General features: G+C 40.1%; 1 protein-coding gene across 1 annotated transcript in view; it reads right to left on the bottom strand.

Moving 5' to 3' along the window:
- Positions 1-16,776, bottom strand: part of Wdr62 (WD repeat domain 62) — a 256,762-nt gene that overhangs the window by 26,241 nt on the left and 213,745 nt on the right. The window contains 6 exon segments of the mRNA XM_071689470.1: positions 1,736-1,905; positions 2,357-2,495; positions 3,137-3,354; positions 3,674-3,751; positions 10,929-11,044; positions 15,473-15,663. Of these exon segments, the coding sequence (XP_071545571.1) occupies positions 1,736-1,905; positions 2,357-2,495; positions 3,137-3,354; positions 3,674-3,751; positions 10,929-11,044; positions 15,473-15,663 (912 nt within the window).

The raw sequence follows: 16,776 nt of genomic DNA, 5'->3' as shown, positions 1-16,776 counted from the left end.
AAAACTGAACCAATGTTTTTTTAAAGATAATTATATAACTGAGAACTCAACAATATTTCACGGAAGATTAGGCACAAAAGCATCAACTAAAAAGAAAGAGTGAAATGAAAAATTCCAAGAGACATAAGAGTGATAACCTGATGACAGCAGCAATAAACAAAGAAAGTTGAACGAAAAAATAAGAAATGCTGATACAGAAGTGTGGAATCTCATAGAAGAAAGCAGAAAAAATATGAATAGTACTGGTGTAAATAGAATACTAGGAACCCAAAACACAGAGGCATTTTTCTAAAGACCAAAATAAGGAGACTGGTCCTTCAAGAGTCAGAAGAAAGAAGAAAATGAAAACCCCAAGAAATGTAAGTTTTGAAAGCAGAGAAAACCTTTACAGATTAGGACCCTTCCTCCCCAGTCCAGTAAGGAGACTTCATTCTCCACTCACCCTTTGCAAACGAACATTAGAGGACAATCAGTGGCTGCCACAGAATGTGGCTGAGGATAGAAAGCTACTAAGTGCAGTAAGAAGGTTTTATCTAGAGTGTAAGGCATGTGTGCGAGTAGGTAAAGAGTGAGTGGTTCCAGGTGAAAGTGGGTTCCTAGCAGGAGTGTGTGATGTCACCATGGCTGTGTAATTTGTTTATGGATGGGGAGGTGAGGGAGTTATATGCTAGGAGAGGAGGGCAAGTATGCTGTCTGTTTAGGATGGGGGGGCCTGGGAGGTGAGTCAGTTCTTGCTTGCTGATGCTACAGTGATGGTTGCAGATTCAAGTAAGAAACTGCAAAAGTTGGTTTCTAAATTTGGAAGTGTGTGTGAATGGCAAAAGTTAAGAGTAAATGTGTATAAAGGCAAGGTTATTAGGCTTAGCAATGCAAAGAGACAGGTTAGTTGGGGTGTAGGTCTCCATGGAGAAAACTTAAGAGGAAGTGAAGAGTCTTAGACACCTGGGAGTGGACATGGAAACAAAGGTGAATCATAGGTGAGGGTGATCAGTCAAAGGTTCTGTCATATTTAGCAATGGGCTTGTTTGAAGGTACAGTAGTCCCAACATTGCAATATGGATGCAAGGCATGGGTTAATAGATGCAAATATACAGAGGGGGATAAATGTGTTGGAAATTAAATGTTTGAGGACAATATGTGGAGTAAGGAGGGTTGATCGAGGAAGTAATGAAAAGGTAAGGGAGAGGTGTGATAATACGAGGAGCATGGTCAAGAGAGTTGAAGATGGTGTGCTGATATGGTTTGGACATTTGAAAAGATTGAGTAAGGAGAGGATGACAAAGAGGATACTTGTGCCAAAACTGGTGGAGATGAGAAGTGGAAGACTGAACTGGAGATGGAAGGATGAAGTGAATATTTTGAGTGAATGGAGCCTGAACATGCAAGAGCTTAAAGGCATGCATGAGACAGAGGAAATTTGAGCAAGGTTTACAGGGAGCAACATACTCTCAGCAAACTGAACCAGGGAGTATGAAGCAGCTAGGAAAAGCCATGTGGAGGCCTGGTTGTGGATAGGGAGCCATAATTTTGGTGCATTGCACAACTAGAAATGGAAGAAATGGATATGTGCAAATGAGGGCTTATTTCTTTCACTGTTCCTGTAGCTACCTCACTAGCCTAACACGGGAACAGCAAACAAGTATGAAAGGAGAAAAATGTATTCACTGCCTTCTTGATGAGCATATATTTTCTCCTTAGCATTATTCAAGTATGACAAAAAATGGTAAAATCATACCTATTTTTATTTTTCACTTCTTTTTCTGGTCTTGTTGTTTCTCCCTCTAACGATTCAAAATTGGTCTTAAGGAAGTTTTCTCTTCGGCCAACACGGTCAATACTCTCAGTGCTTACACTTAACATAGACATAATGTTGCGTTCTGCAGTATCTGCACTTGGGGTAGAGACCTGCAAAACAGTAGTAAGTTGGATAGAAATTATCATGCATGCAAATGTTTGACTTGAATATAATAACGCAATTATGTAACTATTGTGTAACTAAATCTACTATCATCACTGACAAGGGAATTACATGAATCAGTAAAGGGATATTTCACTGCAGTACAAAATCTATTATCATCATTGACAAGGGAATTAAATGAGCCAACAAAGGGATATTTCATTGCAGTACATACAGTTTATATCAGTAGTCATGCATAAATTAATCAATCATGAACATAAACAAGAAGAAACCATGCACTTACATTACAGCAAACCTCTCGTCTGAAATACTTGTACCTGGTATATAATCATACTTCTAAACTTAATAAACATTAGATTAGAGGCATTCAAAAATACCTCTGATATATATCACAATAAACTTGTGCCTACAGTACTAAGAAATATAAATCTGAATTACCTCATCATCATCATCTGAATCCTGAGAACCAGAGACTGATACTAATGGTATGTCTGTAGGTCTTTCTGGTCGAGCTTTCCTGTGGCGGCGCTGAGACCGTCTCAATTCTTCAACATCCATTGCATTTACAGTAAAATCACTGAAACCAAATGAAAATAAGGATATATTATTCATTACTTAAAAATAGTCAACTGTGCACTCTTTACACTAACACCAACTACTACTCATAAGTCAGACTGACCAATCAGTAATAAAAGAATAATGAAAGACATGGAGATTTATTTTGTAACAATAATATTAAACCAAAGTTCAGCTTAATTGGATGTAAGTGTACATAATCACTTTACCCCACCTAAAACAGTGATGGTGTCCACCAGCAAAGCTGGCACCCTCTAGCGAGCAGTGTCAACTATGTGACAATGCTGACATACCACATAAGCCCGCCTTAAGAGCATCTGACTATTGTAGAAGTGTTTCATATAGAACATTACGATGCTGTTGTGGCCTGTCATAGTAAACTTCTTTATGACTGAGTGTGCTGTAAATTTTTCATTAGTGAAGGATTGCTCAGTAGTTGTGTCATGGGGATTCTAAGCATGTTTTTAGTCCCTGTTCTGTTTGTGGCTGATTTCTGAGTAACGTCTTGCAAATATGTTTGTGTTCTTTGAAGGTAAGGATGATTTTTTTTCTATAAACAAAATGCGAAGATAACAAAATGGAACATCTACCATGGTATGCTGATAATATTCCATATAAGATTCTCAGATTCAAAATACTTACCTAGCAGTGTCATCATTATGAGGGTAATACATCAGATGTTCTGAATGTTCTGGTTCTGTGCTCTCATCATCATGTTCACTACAGTCTTCAATATCACCATCATGGTCTGTTGCGCCATCATCCACTCGTAAACTACTCACATCACTTTCATCTGTATGGTGTCTATTTCGACTGTCTGGATCACTACCTCTCTTAGTATTAATCTTTGAGGGTGAACCCTGTGGAGTGGTGAGAATATCAGTTCATTAGACAATGGACAAATTGTTTATATCATGATGTATCAGTGAATGAGTATTTGCTAAAAAAAAATTAAAATCTTAGAAATGTGCTTAACTCTCAACAGAACCTACAAATTGTAACTTATAGCAATTGCTAAGCTTTATTCATCTATAAAAATAGCAAATGGCAAGATTGTATGATAAACTTTCTAATCATTCTAAAAAGCAAAATGCAGGCTTAAGGAGATAAAATACCTAAATAATACATTCCATAAGAGAAAATACTCTTATCACTGACAATCAAATGGAAAATCAATACCTGAAAAGTTTCCTCCCCAGAATTAATTTCTTTTAAACTGTCAGGACAAGGAACAAAGCCAGGATCTCCACTCCCATCCTGTAAGTTGGAAGGCCAATGTCATGAGAGTAAAGAAAAGTCTTGACACGCATACTGGATGATATCATGCACTGACATTAAAGTTTGTATTCAGGTGAAAAACAAAATTTTTGACTGCACTACTTGTTTTGAGTTGAGATATGAAAAATCCATTAAATCCCATTAACTTGATGATATACACTGGTATACTGATTCACCCATGAAAAAAGTGAATCAACCCAACAAAAAGCTGTGATTGGGAATAGCTGGTTCAGACTGGGGGACATTGTAAGCACATATGGGTGAATAGCAGAGATGGTAAGCAGGCATTATAGGAGTATGTACTAAATGATAGGGATGCAAAAAATGGAGACTTTAGGATGTGAAGGTGCTGGAAGGGGCAGCTGGCATGGGATGTCTGACTATACCTACTTGGTGGAGGCAAGGGTGAAGACTGGCAGAGGATTTCAGAAAAGAGGAAATGACACTGGTGAGAAGAGGGTGGTGAAAGTAAGTGATCTTGGAAAAGAGGCATGAGCAAAAAGATACCAGGAAAGACTGAGTATAAAATAACGAAAAGTGAGAGTAAATGAGGATAGTTGAATTGGTGAGGAATGAGAGGTATTTAGGTGAGCAGTGCAGATACATGCAAGAGGTGTATGGCAAGAGGATGGTGGGAGGTGGGCACATGAGAAAATCAAGTCACTTGTGAAAGAAAAAAGAAAGGTGTATGGATTTCACTTGTAGAGAATGAGTGTGCATGACTGGCAGATGTACAAGACAAAGCAGCAGGAGGTGAAGAAAATGCAAGGGATGATACAAAAGGCAAATGGGAATTGAGGTTAGCAAATATCAGCAAATTTCAAGGAGAATAAGAAAATGTCTTGGAAGAAGGTTAAAAGTGTGAGGCAAACAAGAGAACAAATTGGCAAACTGGTGAAGAGGGCAAATGAAGATGTGGTAACATAAGAAATGATAAATAATTATGAAAAAATACATACATATTCATGTAACTATAAATCATGCCAGGACTAATTTCTATGGTGAGCCCTGGTGTCACTCAGGGCCACTGAAAAGGCTCATGCAACCTAAGGCAGCACTACTTCAAATAGTATAGAAATGTAAACTACTTTGGAGTGACAAGTTTTTTTATGAGACTTTATTTGCAGTACTAAAGCCTCGCCAAAGGTGACTTTCCACTCATGGTGTGGCCTTAAGCAGACAGTCTTTTAGCATCAATATGCATATATAAATATTTCATATAATTATCAATCATGCTTGATTCCTGTTTCCCACATCATCAAGGTAGCACCAGGAAACAGAGGAAGAACAACTCATCCACTCATGTACACACACACACACACACATATATATATATATATATATATCTTTTCTTTCTTTCAAACTATTCGCCATTTCCCGCATAAGCGAGGTAGCGTTAAGAACAGAGGACTGGGCCTTTGAGGGAATACCCTCACCTGGCCCAATTCTCTGTTCCTTCTTTTGGAAAATCAAAAAAAAACTGAGAGGGGAGGATTTCCAGCCCCCCGCTCCCTCCCCTTTTAGTCGCCTTCTACGACACGCAGGGAATACGTGGGAAGTATTCTTAATCCCCTATCCCCAGGGATAATATATATATATATATATATATAGAAGTGGTAGAGGATGTGTGGATCAGGTGTTTGCTTTGAAGAATGTATGTGAGAAATACTTAGAAAAGCAAATGGATTTGTATGTAGCATTTATGGATCTGGAGAAGGCATATGATAGAGTTGATAGAGATGCTCTGTGGAAGGTATTAAGAATATATGGTGTGGGAGGCAAGTTGTTAGAAGCAGTGAAAAGTTTTTATCGAGGATGTAAGGCATGTGTACGTGTAGGAAGAGAGGAAAGTGATTGGTTCTCAGTGAATGTAGGTTTGCGGCAGGGGTGTGTGATGTCTCCATGGTTGTTTAATATGTTTATGGATGGGGTTGTTAGAGAGGTAAATGCAAGAGTTTTGGAAAGAGGGGCAAGTATGAAGTCTGTTGGGGATGAGAGAGCTTGGGAAGTGAGTCAGTTGTTGTTCGCTGATGATACAGCGCTGGTGGCTGATTCATGTGAGAAACTGCAGAAGCTGGTGACTGAGTTTGGTAAAGTGTGTGAAAGAAGAAAGTTAAGAGTAAATGTGAATAAGAGTAAGGTTATTAGGTACAGTAGGGTTGAGGGTCAAGTCAATTGGGAGGCAAGTTTGAATGGAGAAAAACTGGAGGAAGTAAAGTGTTTTAGATATCTGGGAGTGGATCTGGCAGCGGATGGAACCATGGAAGTGGAAGTGGATCATAGGGTGGGGGAGGGGGCGAAAATTCTGGGAGCCTTGAAGAATGTGTGGAAGTCGAGAACATTATCTCGGAAAGCAAAAATAGGTATGTTTGAGGGAATAGTGGTTCCAACAATGTTGTATGGTTGCGAGGCGTGGGCTATGGATAGAGTTGTGCGCAGGAGGATGGATGTGCTGGAAATAAGATGTTTGAGGACAATGTGTGGTGTGAGGTGGTTTGATCGAGTAAGTAATGTAAGGGTAAGAGAGACGTGTGGAAATAAAAAGAGCGTGGTTGAGAGAGCAGAAGAGGGTGTTTTGAAATGGTTTGGGCACATGGAGAGAATGAGTGAGGAAAGATTGACCAAGAGGATATATGTGTCGGAGGTGGAGGGAACGAGGAGAAGAGGGAGACCAAATTGGAGGTGGAAAGATGGAGTGAAAAAGATTTTGTGTGATCGGGGCCTGAACATGCAGGAGGGTGAAAGGAGGGCAAAGAATAGAGTGAATTGGAGCGATGTGGTATACCGCGGTTGACGTGCTGTCAGTGGATTGAATCAAGGCATGTGTATGGGGGTGGGTTGGGCCATTTCTTTCGTCTGTTTCCTTGCGCTACCTCGCAAACGCGGGAGACAGCGACAAAGCAAAAAAAAAAAAATACATATATATATATTAGGCAAGTTGTTAGAAGCAGTGAAAAGTTTTTATCGAGGATGTAAGGCATGTGTACGTGTAAGAAGAGAGGAAAGTGATTGGTTCTCAGTGAATGTAGGTTTGTGGCACGGGTGTGTGATGTCTCCATGGTTGTTTAATTTGATTATGGATGGAGTTGTTGGGGAGGTGAATGCAAGAGTTTTAGAAAGAGGGACAAGTATGAAGTCTGTTGTGGATGAGAGAGCTTGGGAAGTGAATCAGTTGTTGTTCGCTGATGATACAGCGCTGGTGGCTGATTCATGTGAGAAACTGCAGAAGCTGGTGACTGAGTTTGGTAAAGTGTGTGAAAGAAGAAAGTTAAGAGTAAATGTGAATAAGAGGTTATTAGGTACAGTAGGGTTGAGGGTCAAGTCAATTGGGAGGTAAGTTTGAATGGAGAAAAACTGGAGGAAGTAAAGTGTTTTAGATATCTGGGAGTGGATCTGGCAGCGGATGGAACCATGGAAGCGGAAGTGGATCATAGGGTGGGGGAGGGGGCGAAAATCCTGGGAGCCTTGAAGAATGTGTGGAAGTCGAGAACATTATCTCGGAAAGCAAAAATGGGTATATTTGAAGGAATAGTGGTTCCAACAATTTTGTATGGTTGCAAGGCGTGGGCTATGGATAGAGCTGTGCGCAGGAGGGTGGATGTGCTGGAAATGAGATGTTTGAGGACAATGTGTGGTGTGAGGTGGTTTGATCGAGTAAGTAACGTAAGGGTAAGAGAGATGTGTGGAAATAAAAAGAGCGTGGTTGAGAGAGCAGAAGAGGGTGTTTTGAAATGGTTTGGGCACATGGAGAGAATGAGTGAGGAAAGATTGACCAAGAGGATATATGTGTCGGAGGTGGAGGGAACGAGGAGAAGTGGGAGACCAAATTGGAGGTGGAAAGATGGAGTGAAAAAGATTTTGTGTGATCGGGGCCTGAACATGCAGGAGGGTGAAAGAAGGGCAAGGAATAGAGTGAATTGGATCGATGTGGTATACCGGGGTTGACGTGCTCTCAGTGGATTGAATCAGGGCATGTGAAGCATCTGGGGTAAACCATGGAAAGCTGTGTAGGTATGTATATTTGCGTGTGTGGACGTGTATGTATATACATGTGTATGGGGGTGGGTTGGGCCATTTCTTTCGTCTGTTTCCTTGCGCTACCTCGCAAACGCGGGAGACAGTGGCAAAAAAAAAAAAAAAAAAAAAAAAAAACACATCATGTATACACTTGTAAATATTCATACTTGCTTGCCCTCATCCATTCCAGGTGCTACCCCGCCCCACAGGAAGCAGTATCACCACCCCCTGCTTCAGAGAGGTAGCACCACGAAACATGAAAAAAAGGCCACATTCGTTTACACTCAGTCTCTAGGTGTCATCTGTAATGCACGAAAACTACAGCTCCCTTTCTACATCTAGGCCCCACAGACCTTTCCATGATTTACCCCAGACATTTCACATGTCCTGGTTCAGTCCATTGACAGCACGTCGACCCCAGTACACCACAACGTTACAGTTCACTCTGTTCCATGTACGCATTTCACCCTCCTGCATGTTCAGGCCCGAATCACACAAAATCTTTTTCACTTCATCCTTCCACCTCCAATTTGGTCTCCTGCTTCTCCTTGTTCCCTCCACCTCTGGCACATATCTCTTTGTCAACCTTTCCTCACTTATTTGTTCCATATGGTGGGATGAAGAAGTAAAGTTGTCAGTGAAAGAGAAAGAGAGGCCTTTGGATGATACTTGTAAGGAGAGAGTGCAAATGACTAGGAGACGTATAAAAGAAAGTGGAAGGAGGTCAAGAGAGAGGGCAAATGGGAGTTGGAGCAAGAGAGTATCATTAAACTTTAGGGAGAATAAAAAGATGGTTTAAAAGGAGGTAAAAAAACACGCATAAGACAAGAGAATAAATGGGAACATCAGTGAAGCGGGTAAGTGGGGAAGTCGTAACAGGTAGAGATGAAGTGAGTAATTTGAAGGTCTGTTGAATGTGTTTTTGTCGGGGTGGTGTGTGAAGTGAGAGGATCAGGGAGAATGGTTTGGTAAAGAGAGAAGAGCTGGTGAAAGCCTTGTGGAAGATGAAATCCGGCAAGGCAGCAGGCTTGGATGGCACTGCAGATGAATTTATTACGAAAGGGGGTGACTGTGTTGCTGATTGGTTGGTAAGGATATTTAATGTATGTATGAATCATGGTGAAAAGCCTGAGGATTGGCAGAATGCATGTATTTGTAATGCCAGTGTCCAAAGGCAGAAGGGATAAAGGTGAGTGTTCAAACCACAAAAGAATAAGTTTGCTGAGAATTCCTGGAAAATTGTATGGCAGAATATCGATTAAGAGGGTGAAGGCACGTACAGAGCATCAGACTGGGAAGGAGCAGTGTGGTTTCATAAGTGGTAAAAAATGTGTGGATCAGGTGCTTGCTTTGAAGAATGTGTGTGAGAAATACTTAGAAAAACATGGATTCATATGTAGCATTTATGGATAAGGAGAAGACATACAATATGGCTGAGAGAGATGCTTTGTGGAGGGTCTTAAGAGTATACAGTGTGGGAGGTAAGTTGCTAGAAACAGTGAAAAGTTTTTACCAAGGATGTAAGGCATTAGTGCGAGGAAGGAGGAGAGGAAAGTGATGGGTTCCCAGTGAATGTTGGTCTGTGGCAGGGGTTTGTGATGTCCCAGTGGTTGTTTAATTTGTTTATGGATGGGGTGTGACTGTGGAGGCAAGAGTTTTGGAGAGAGGGGCGAGTATGCAGTACGTTGAGGATGAGAGAGCCTGGAAAGAGAGTCACTTGTTGTTCACCAATGGTACAGCTCTGGTGGCTGATTCGAGTGTTAAACTACAGAAGTTGGTGACTGAATTTGGAAACGTTTGTGAAAGGATAAAGTTGAGAGCAAATGCCAATAAGAACAAGGTTTTTAGGTTCAGAAGGGTTGAGGGACAAGTTAACTGGGATGTAAGTTTGAATGGAGAAAAATTGGTGGAAGTTAAGTGTTTTAGATATCTGGGAGTGGACAAAGCAGCAAATGGAACCATGGAAACAGATGTGAGTCACAGGGTGGGGGAGGGGGGGTAAAGGCTCTGGGAGCAATGAAGAATGTGTGGAGGGAAAGAACGTTATCTCAGAGCAAAAATGGGTATGTTTGAAGGAACAGTAGTTCCAACAATGCTAAATGGTTGTGAGGCATGGGCTATAGATAGGGTTGTATGGAGGAGGTTGGATGTTTTGGAAATGAAATGTTTGAGAACAATACGTGGTGTGAGGTGGTTTGATCGAGTAAGTAATGAAAGGGTGAGAGAGATGTGTGGTAATAAAAAGAAAGCGGTTGAGAGAGCAGATGAGGGTGTGTTGAAATGGTTTGGACATATGGAGAGTAAGAGTGAGGAAAGACTGACAAAGAGGATATATGTGTCAGAGGTGGAGGGAACAAGAAGAAGCGGGAGACTAAATTGGAGGTGGAAGGATGGAGTAAAAAAGATTTTGAGCAATAGGGGCCTGAACATACAGGAGGGTGAGAGGCATGCAAGGAATAGAGTGAACTGAAACAATGTGGTATACCAGGGTAGCCGTGCTGTCAATGGACTGAACCAGGGCATGTGAAATGTCTGGGGTAAACCATGAAAAGGTGTTTAGGGCCTGGATGTGGATAGGGAACTGTGATTTCGGTGCATTACACATGACAGCTAGAAACTGAGAATGAACAAATGTAGCCTTTTTTGTCTGTTTTCCTGCTGAAACAGGAGGTATATGTATTTGTATGTATATGTACGTGTATGGGCATTTATGTATATATATGTGTATATAAGTGGATGGGCCATTCTTTCTTCATCTGTTTCCAGGCACTACCTCGCTAATGCAGGTAGCAGCAATCAGGTATAATAAAAAAAAAATTAAAATAATGAACCATAAAAATCTTAAAGATCAATATGTGCTATAGGGTATTAACCCCCAATCTTGCTATCAGTTATCATCATCATACAATCAAAAAACAAGATTTCAAGATATATCTAAGCAGGCCTGCTTCACTTAAACTAACAACAATATAAAACAACCTCCACGTAAAAAGCTAACATCAATCTTTGAGGCAAGGATGAATTGCAAAACGTCTGAAGAGATAAACAATGAAACTCAATACTGATGAAATATTCATGATGAAATGAATAAAAAATATATACATGAATTCATTATTTTGTTTTCTAAGCCCCTACTAACCTGTTTGGTTAAGATCAAGTTCTCTCTTCGTGCAGGACTATGGTACTGCTTGTGAACACCAACACTATCCTCTAGGGAGCTGTCTTTACTTGACTCTGAGTCTGCAGGACGTTTATCTGCAAACAATTGAGAAAAATCATTATTGAGAAGAAAGTAATAATTATGAGAGCTTAAACAGGATTTTACCAAAATGCAAGGTTAAAATGCAGCACTCACAGCAAGAAAATCCAGAATTATGTAGAACAAGTCGTATGAGTTACTTGTAATCAAGTGTTGAGCGTATAAAGGCAAGACTGAATGATAGGAACTTGAGAGCCAATGAAGTGCTGGCTAACTATGCAGATGTCAATAACACTCCCAATACCATGCCAGGTCCCATTAATAACTCCCTCATTGATGACTGCCTACCATCTACTACCCAGAAGAGACTTATAAGAGTACTCACCAGTATTACAATGAGATTTTACAAAAAGGGGTTAGCTAAATAATAATAATAATAATAATAATAATAATAATAATAATAATAATAATAATAATGATAATGATAATAATAATAATAATAATATTATAATAATAATAATGCAAGATTTTGGAAAGAGGGGCATGTATGCAGTCTGTTGGGGATAAGAGAGCTTGGGAAGCGAGTCAGTTGTTGTTCGCTAATGATACAGCGCTGGTGGCTGATTCATGTGAGAAACTGCAGAAGCTGGTGACTGAGTTTGGTAAAGTGTGTGAAAGAAGAAAGTTAAGAGTAAATGTGAATGAGAGCAAGGTTCTTAGGTACAGTATGGTTGAGGGTCAAGTCAACTGGGAGGTAAGTTTGAATGGAGAAAAACTGGAGGAAGTAAAGTGTTTTAGATATCTGGGAGAGGATCTGGCAGCGGAAGGAACCATGGAAGCGGAAGTGAATCATAGGGTGGGGGAGGGGGCGAAAATCCTGGGAGCCTTGAAGAATGTGTGGAAGTCAAGAACATTATCTCGGAAAGCAAAAATGGCTCTGTTTGAAGGAATAGTGGTTCCAACAATGTTGTATGGTTCGAGGCGTGGGCTATGGATAGAGTTGTGCGCAGGAGGGTGGATGTGCTGGAAATGAGATGTTTAAGGACAATATGTGGTGTGAGGTGGTTTGATCGAGTAAGTAATGTAAGGGTAAGAGAGATGTGTGGAAATAAGAAGAGCGTGGTTGAGAGAGCAGAAGAGGGTGTTCTGAAATGGTTTGGGCAGATGGAGAGAATGAGTGATGAAAGATTAACCAAGAGGATATATGTGTCGGAGGTGGAGGGAACGAGGAGAAGTGGGAGACCAAATTGGAGGTGGAAAGATGGAGTGAAAAAGATTTTGAGTGATCGGGGCCTGAACATGCAGGAGGGTGAAAGACGGGCAAGGAATAGTGTGAATTGGATCGATGTGGTAACAATAATAATAATAATGATATCAATAATCCCTGGGGATAGGGGAGAAAGAATACTTCCCACGTATTCCCTGTGTGTCGTAGAAGGCAACTAAAAGGGGAGGGAGCGGGTGGCTGGAAATCCTCCCCTCTTTTTTTTTTTTAATTTTCCAAAAGAAGGAACAGAGAAGGGAGCCAGGTGAATATATTCCCTCAAAGGCCCAGTCCTCTGTTCTTAACGCTACCTCGCTAACGTGGGAAATGGCGAATAGTATGAAAGAAAAAAGAAATTAATAATAATAATAATAGCAACAGGAATGGATGGAGGCAAGCAAGTATGAATATGTACATGTGTATATATGTATATGTCTGTGCATGTATGTATATGCTGATATGTATATGTTCCTTCTTTTGGAGAATTAAAAACGGATGGGGAGGATTTCGAGCCACCCCACTACCCCCCCTTTTAGTCGCCTTCTGTGAAACCCAGGGATTATGTGGGAAATATTCTTTCTCCCCTAACCCCAGGGATAGTTGTTATTATTATTTTTTTGTTATATTTACTCGCTGTCTCCAACGTTAGCGAGGTAGAGCAAAGAAACAGACAATAGAATGGCCCAACCCACCCATATACACATGTATATACATAAATGCTCACACACTTACACATACATACATGTTGATTTGTATATATTCCTTCTTTTGGAAAATCAAAAACCGAAGGGGAGGATTTCGAGCCCTCCACTACCTCCTCTTTCAGTTGCCTTCTGTGACACCCAGGGAATACGTGGGAAATATTCTTTCCCCCTATTCCCTGGGATAGTTATTATCATTATTATTTCTTTTATTCTTTTTTATTGTATTTAGTCGCTGTCTCCCGCGTTAGTGAGGTAGCGCAAGGAAACAGATGAAAGAATGGCCCAACCCACCCACATACATATATATATATACATAAATGCTCACACACACACATATACATACCTATACATTTCAATGTATACATACATATAAATACACAGACATATACATATATATACATATGTACATATTCATACCTGCTGCCTTCTTCCATTCCCATCACCTACTCGCACACATGAAATAGCAACCCCCTTCCCCTACATGCTCGTGAGGTAGTGCTAGGAAAAGACGACAAAGCCCACATTCGTTCACACTCAGTCTCTAGATGTCATCTGTAATGCATTAAGACCACAGCTCCCTATCCCACATCCAGGCCCCACAGACCATTCCATGGTTTACTCCACACTTCACATGCCCTGATTCAGTCCACTGACAATACAATGACTCCAGTATACCACATTGTTCCAATTCACTCTATTTCTTGCATGCCTCTCACCCTCCAGTATGTTCAGGCCCCGATCACTCAAAATCTTTTTCATTCCATCCTTATACCCCCAAATTGGTCTCCCATTTCTCTTGTTCCCTCCACCTCTGACACATATATCCTCTTTGTCAATCTTTCCTCACTCACTCTCTCAATGTGTCTAAACCACTCCAACACACCCTCTTCTGCTCTCAGCCACACTCTTTTTTTCATTTCCACACATCTCTCTTACCCTTTCATCACTCACTTGATCAAACCAACTCACACCACATACTGTCCTCAAACATTTCATTTCCAACATATCCACCCTCCTCTGTACAACTCTATAGCCCATGCCTTGCAACCATGTAACTTTGTTGGAACTACTATTCCTTCAAACGTACCTATTTTTGCTCTCAGAGATAACATTCTCTCCTTCCACACATTCTTCATCACTCCTGGAACCTTCACCCCCTCCCCAACCCTGTGAGTCACTTCCACTTACCTGCAATTCCCTATAATTGCTACACGTATCCTTAGCACCTTTTTCTTTGGTTAAAGGAACAATAACAGCTTTCATCCAATCCTCAGACACAACCTCCTGTTTCCATGTTAAATTACATATCAGATGCATCCACTCTATCACACTTTCTCCTCCATACTTCAGCATTTCAGCCGTAATCCCATCCACTCCAGGTGCCTCTCCTACCTTCAACCTCATTATTGCCCTTCTTACCTCCCTTTTTGCTATAGGCCCTTGCACTTGCATCGTCTCCTTCCATCCTCCAAACCTATGCATGCAACTACTGCCTTCCCTTCCCCCACATTCATCAATTCTCCCATATACTCATTCCATCTTCCCTTCACTACCTCCCTTTGATTCAGCAATTTCCCTTCCTCACTTCTCACATTAACATTTCCACTCTTACATCCACCTCTTTCCTTTTTCACTTCATAGTAGAGTTTCTTATTATCCTGAAAGTTTTAACTTAACTTTCTTCTAAAATCTTCATCTACTGTCTTTGCTTTACTCTATCAGCTTCTTAACATTCCACTTACATAATTCATATTCTTCCCTAAAACTAAGAAACAAAATAAAATGAGGGGAAAGAGGGTAAACACACAAAACTACACATACAGTGAAAAGGCAAGCACTAACCACCAGAGATGTTCTCAATGACTTGGAGAACCAAGTGTATATGTCTATGGATGTAAGAAATGACCATAGAGAAACATGTGTGTACAGTTTTATACAGAAAATATAAATATAAAAACTAGAACACACTTATTAGCAGCCAAACAAAGTAACATATGAGCAGATATAACTCAGAAGTGTTTATGAAAGTCAAATTATGTCTGTTACATAATACACTATATCCTAGCTAAATTAGACAAGGATACTGGTATATATCCAAGGGAGAATGGAAGAAACTAGCACAAAAACCTGCCAGCCTAGATATGCTGAATGTAACCTTAGGTATCATTATATATGAAGCATGTGGGTACCAATGACCAGGGGACAATGTCATCACCATGTGGAGGTTGTTGATGAGTCAGAGGGCAGAAATGGTAAGTACCAATGACCAGAGGACAATGATGTCATCACCATGTGGACATTGTTGGTTTGGGAGAGGGCAGACCCAGGCCAAGCCAAGGATATCATCCCTAAACAGGCGTCTATAAGAGGTAAAGGGCATTTACCTCAAGAAAGGTAGGGTTAAGTGGTTTCTAACCCTAAGAGGTCTGAGATATCACTTATAGCTCACAAAACAAACCAAGGAGAGATATACCTACATTCATCAATTATTAACTAGAGAGAGAGAAGCATCTTACCTCTAGCTGGGAATGGTATGACTGAGTCAGTGTCATAATGACTCTTAAAGGTAATGGCACTGTTATGTAGCCGTTGTGCCCAACGTCCCTTGGGCAAGTCTACTGCTCCTCTATCTCCTGCACCTCCACCTGGAACTTGTGGTTCAGTCATCTGCTTCTTGGCCCACAAAGGTAACTGGCCCATGCTGAACCTAATGGTAATATCAAAATTTGTTAGTATCAAGAAGCATATGATATTTCTCTGAAAATATTTACTCTAGTACCTCCAGCATTTAAGGTACGGTGGCACACACATGAACATCCTTAATAACATTAAATGATGATTATATAAAAGCAATGCTTCAGAACATTCACAGCATATTTGTTGATTTGTTATAATATCCTATAAATAAGTACTACATGGGTGTACATGAAATATGAATTGTCTTTAAGGAATCAGAAAAATGTCAACAGGATACAGGAAATATGAAAATGTAAGATAGGCAAACAATTATGAAAACATGCTGATGTAAGTAACAATGGTGCTTTCTCAACTGATAAAATGTGCATGAAACTCCCATCAAATTTAATTACAAGAAATACATTACAAGGAAAAAGTTTACAGATTCAAAGTAAACCCACCATTACTGCGAACACATAAACAACAGTAGTAAAAGAATATAATAATGTACACAAAATACAAACATGTTTTCAAAGAACATCAACTCAACAGATGGCAATACCAAAATTCAAGACCATTAGTAAGGAACAGAAAGCACTTTCTTCATTCAAATGAACTAGGGGTAAGCAAGCCTTGCATAAAAAAATGAGTCTAAGGAACTTGAAAAAAAAAATTTTGCATAATATAAAAACTCTAGGAAAAGCAATAATAATTCAAGGATAATTATAAACATGCATGGTGAGCCCACTCACTCAGCCTATATCTATGCACAAAACTTGAAGACATCAAAAGGAGAACCCAACATCACATGGGCAAATGATTAGCAATACATTTTTAGGTACAAATGAATCAAAGTTAAGGTATTCCTGGCTATATAAATTAAATCAAAAGACAATTTTCATAAATATTCTTAAGATGATATTGTATATTAAGAGAGAGAATAAACTTTTATCTGCATATCTCTCAACAGCACCAATCCTAATTTCACTGGGTGGATCAGGAACACAAAGCCTCTGAATTCACAAAAACACATTCTCCAAGTGAGTGCAAGTGACACAAGGACTCCTACACTTACAAATGCACTTACTGGGTTTTCACTTCAACCAACATATGGCTCACTTCAGCTTCCATGGTTCCATTTCCT

This window comes from Panulirus ornatus, chromosome 3, assembly GCF_036320965.1.
Source record: "Panulirus ornatus isolate Po-2019 chromosome 3, ASM3632096v1, whole genome shotgun sequence".
NCBI classification, from domain to species: domain Eukaryota; kingdom Metazoa; phylum Arthropoda; class Malacostraca; order Decapoda; family Palinuridae; genus Panulirus; species Panulirus ornatus.
This window is presented reverse-complemented; position numbering and strand designations above follow the sequence as displayed.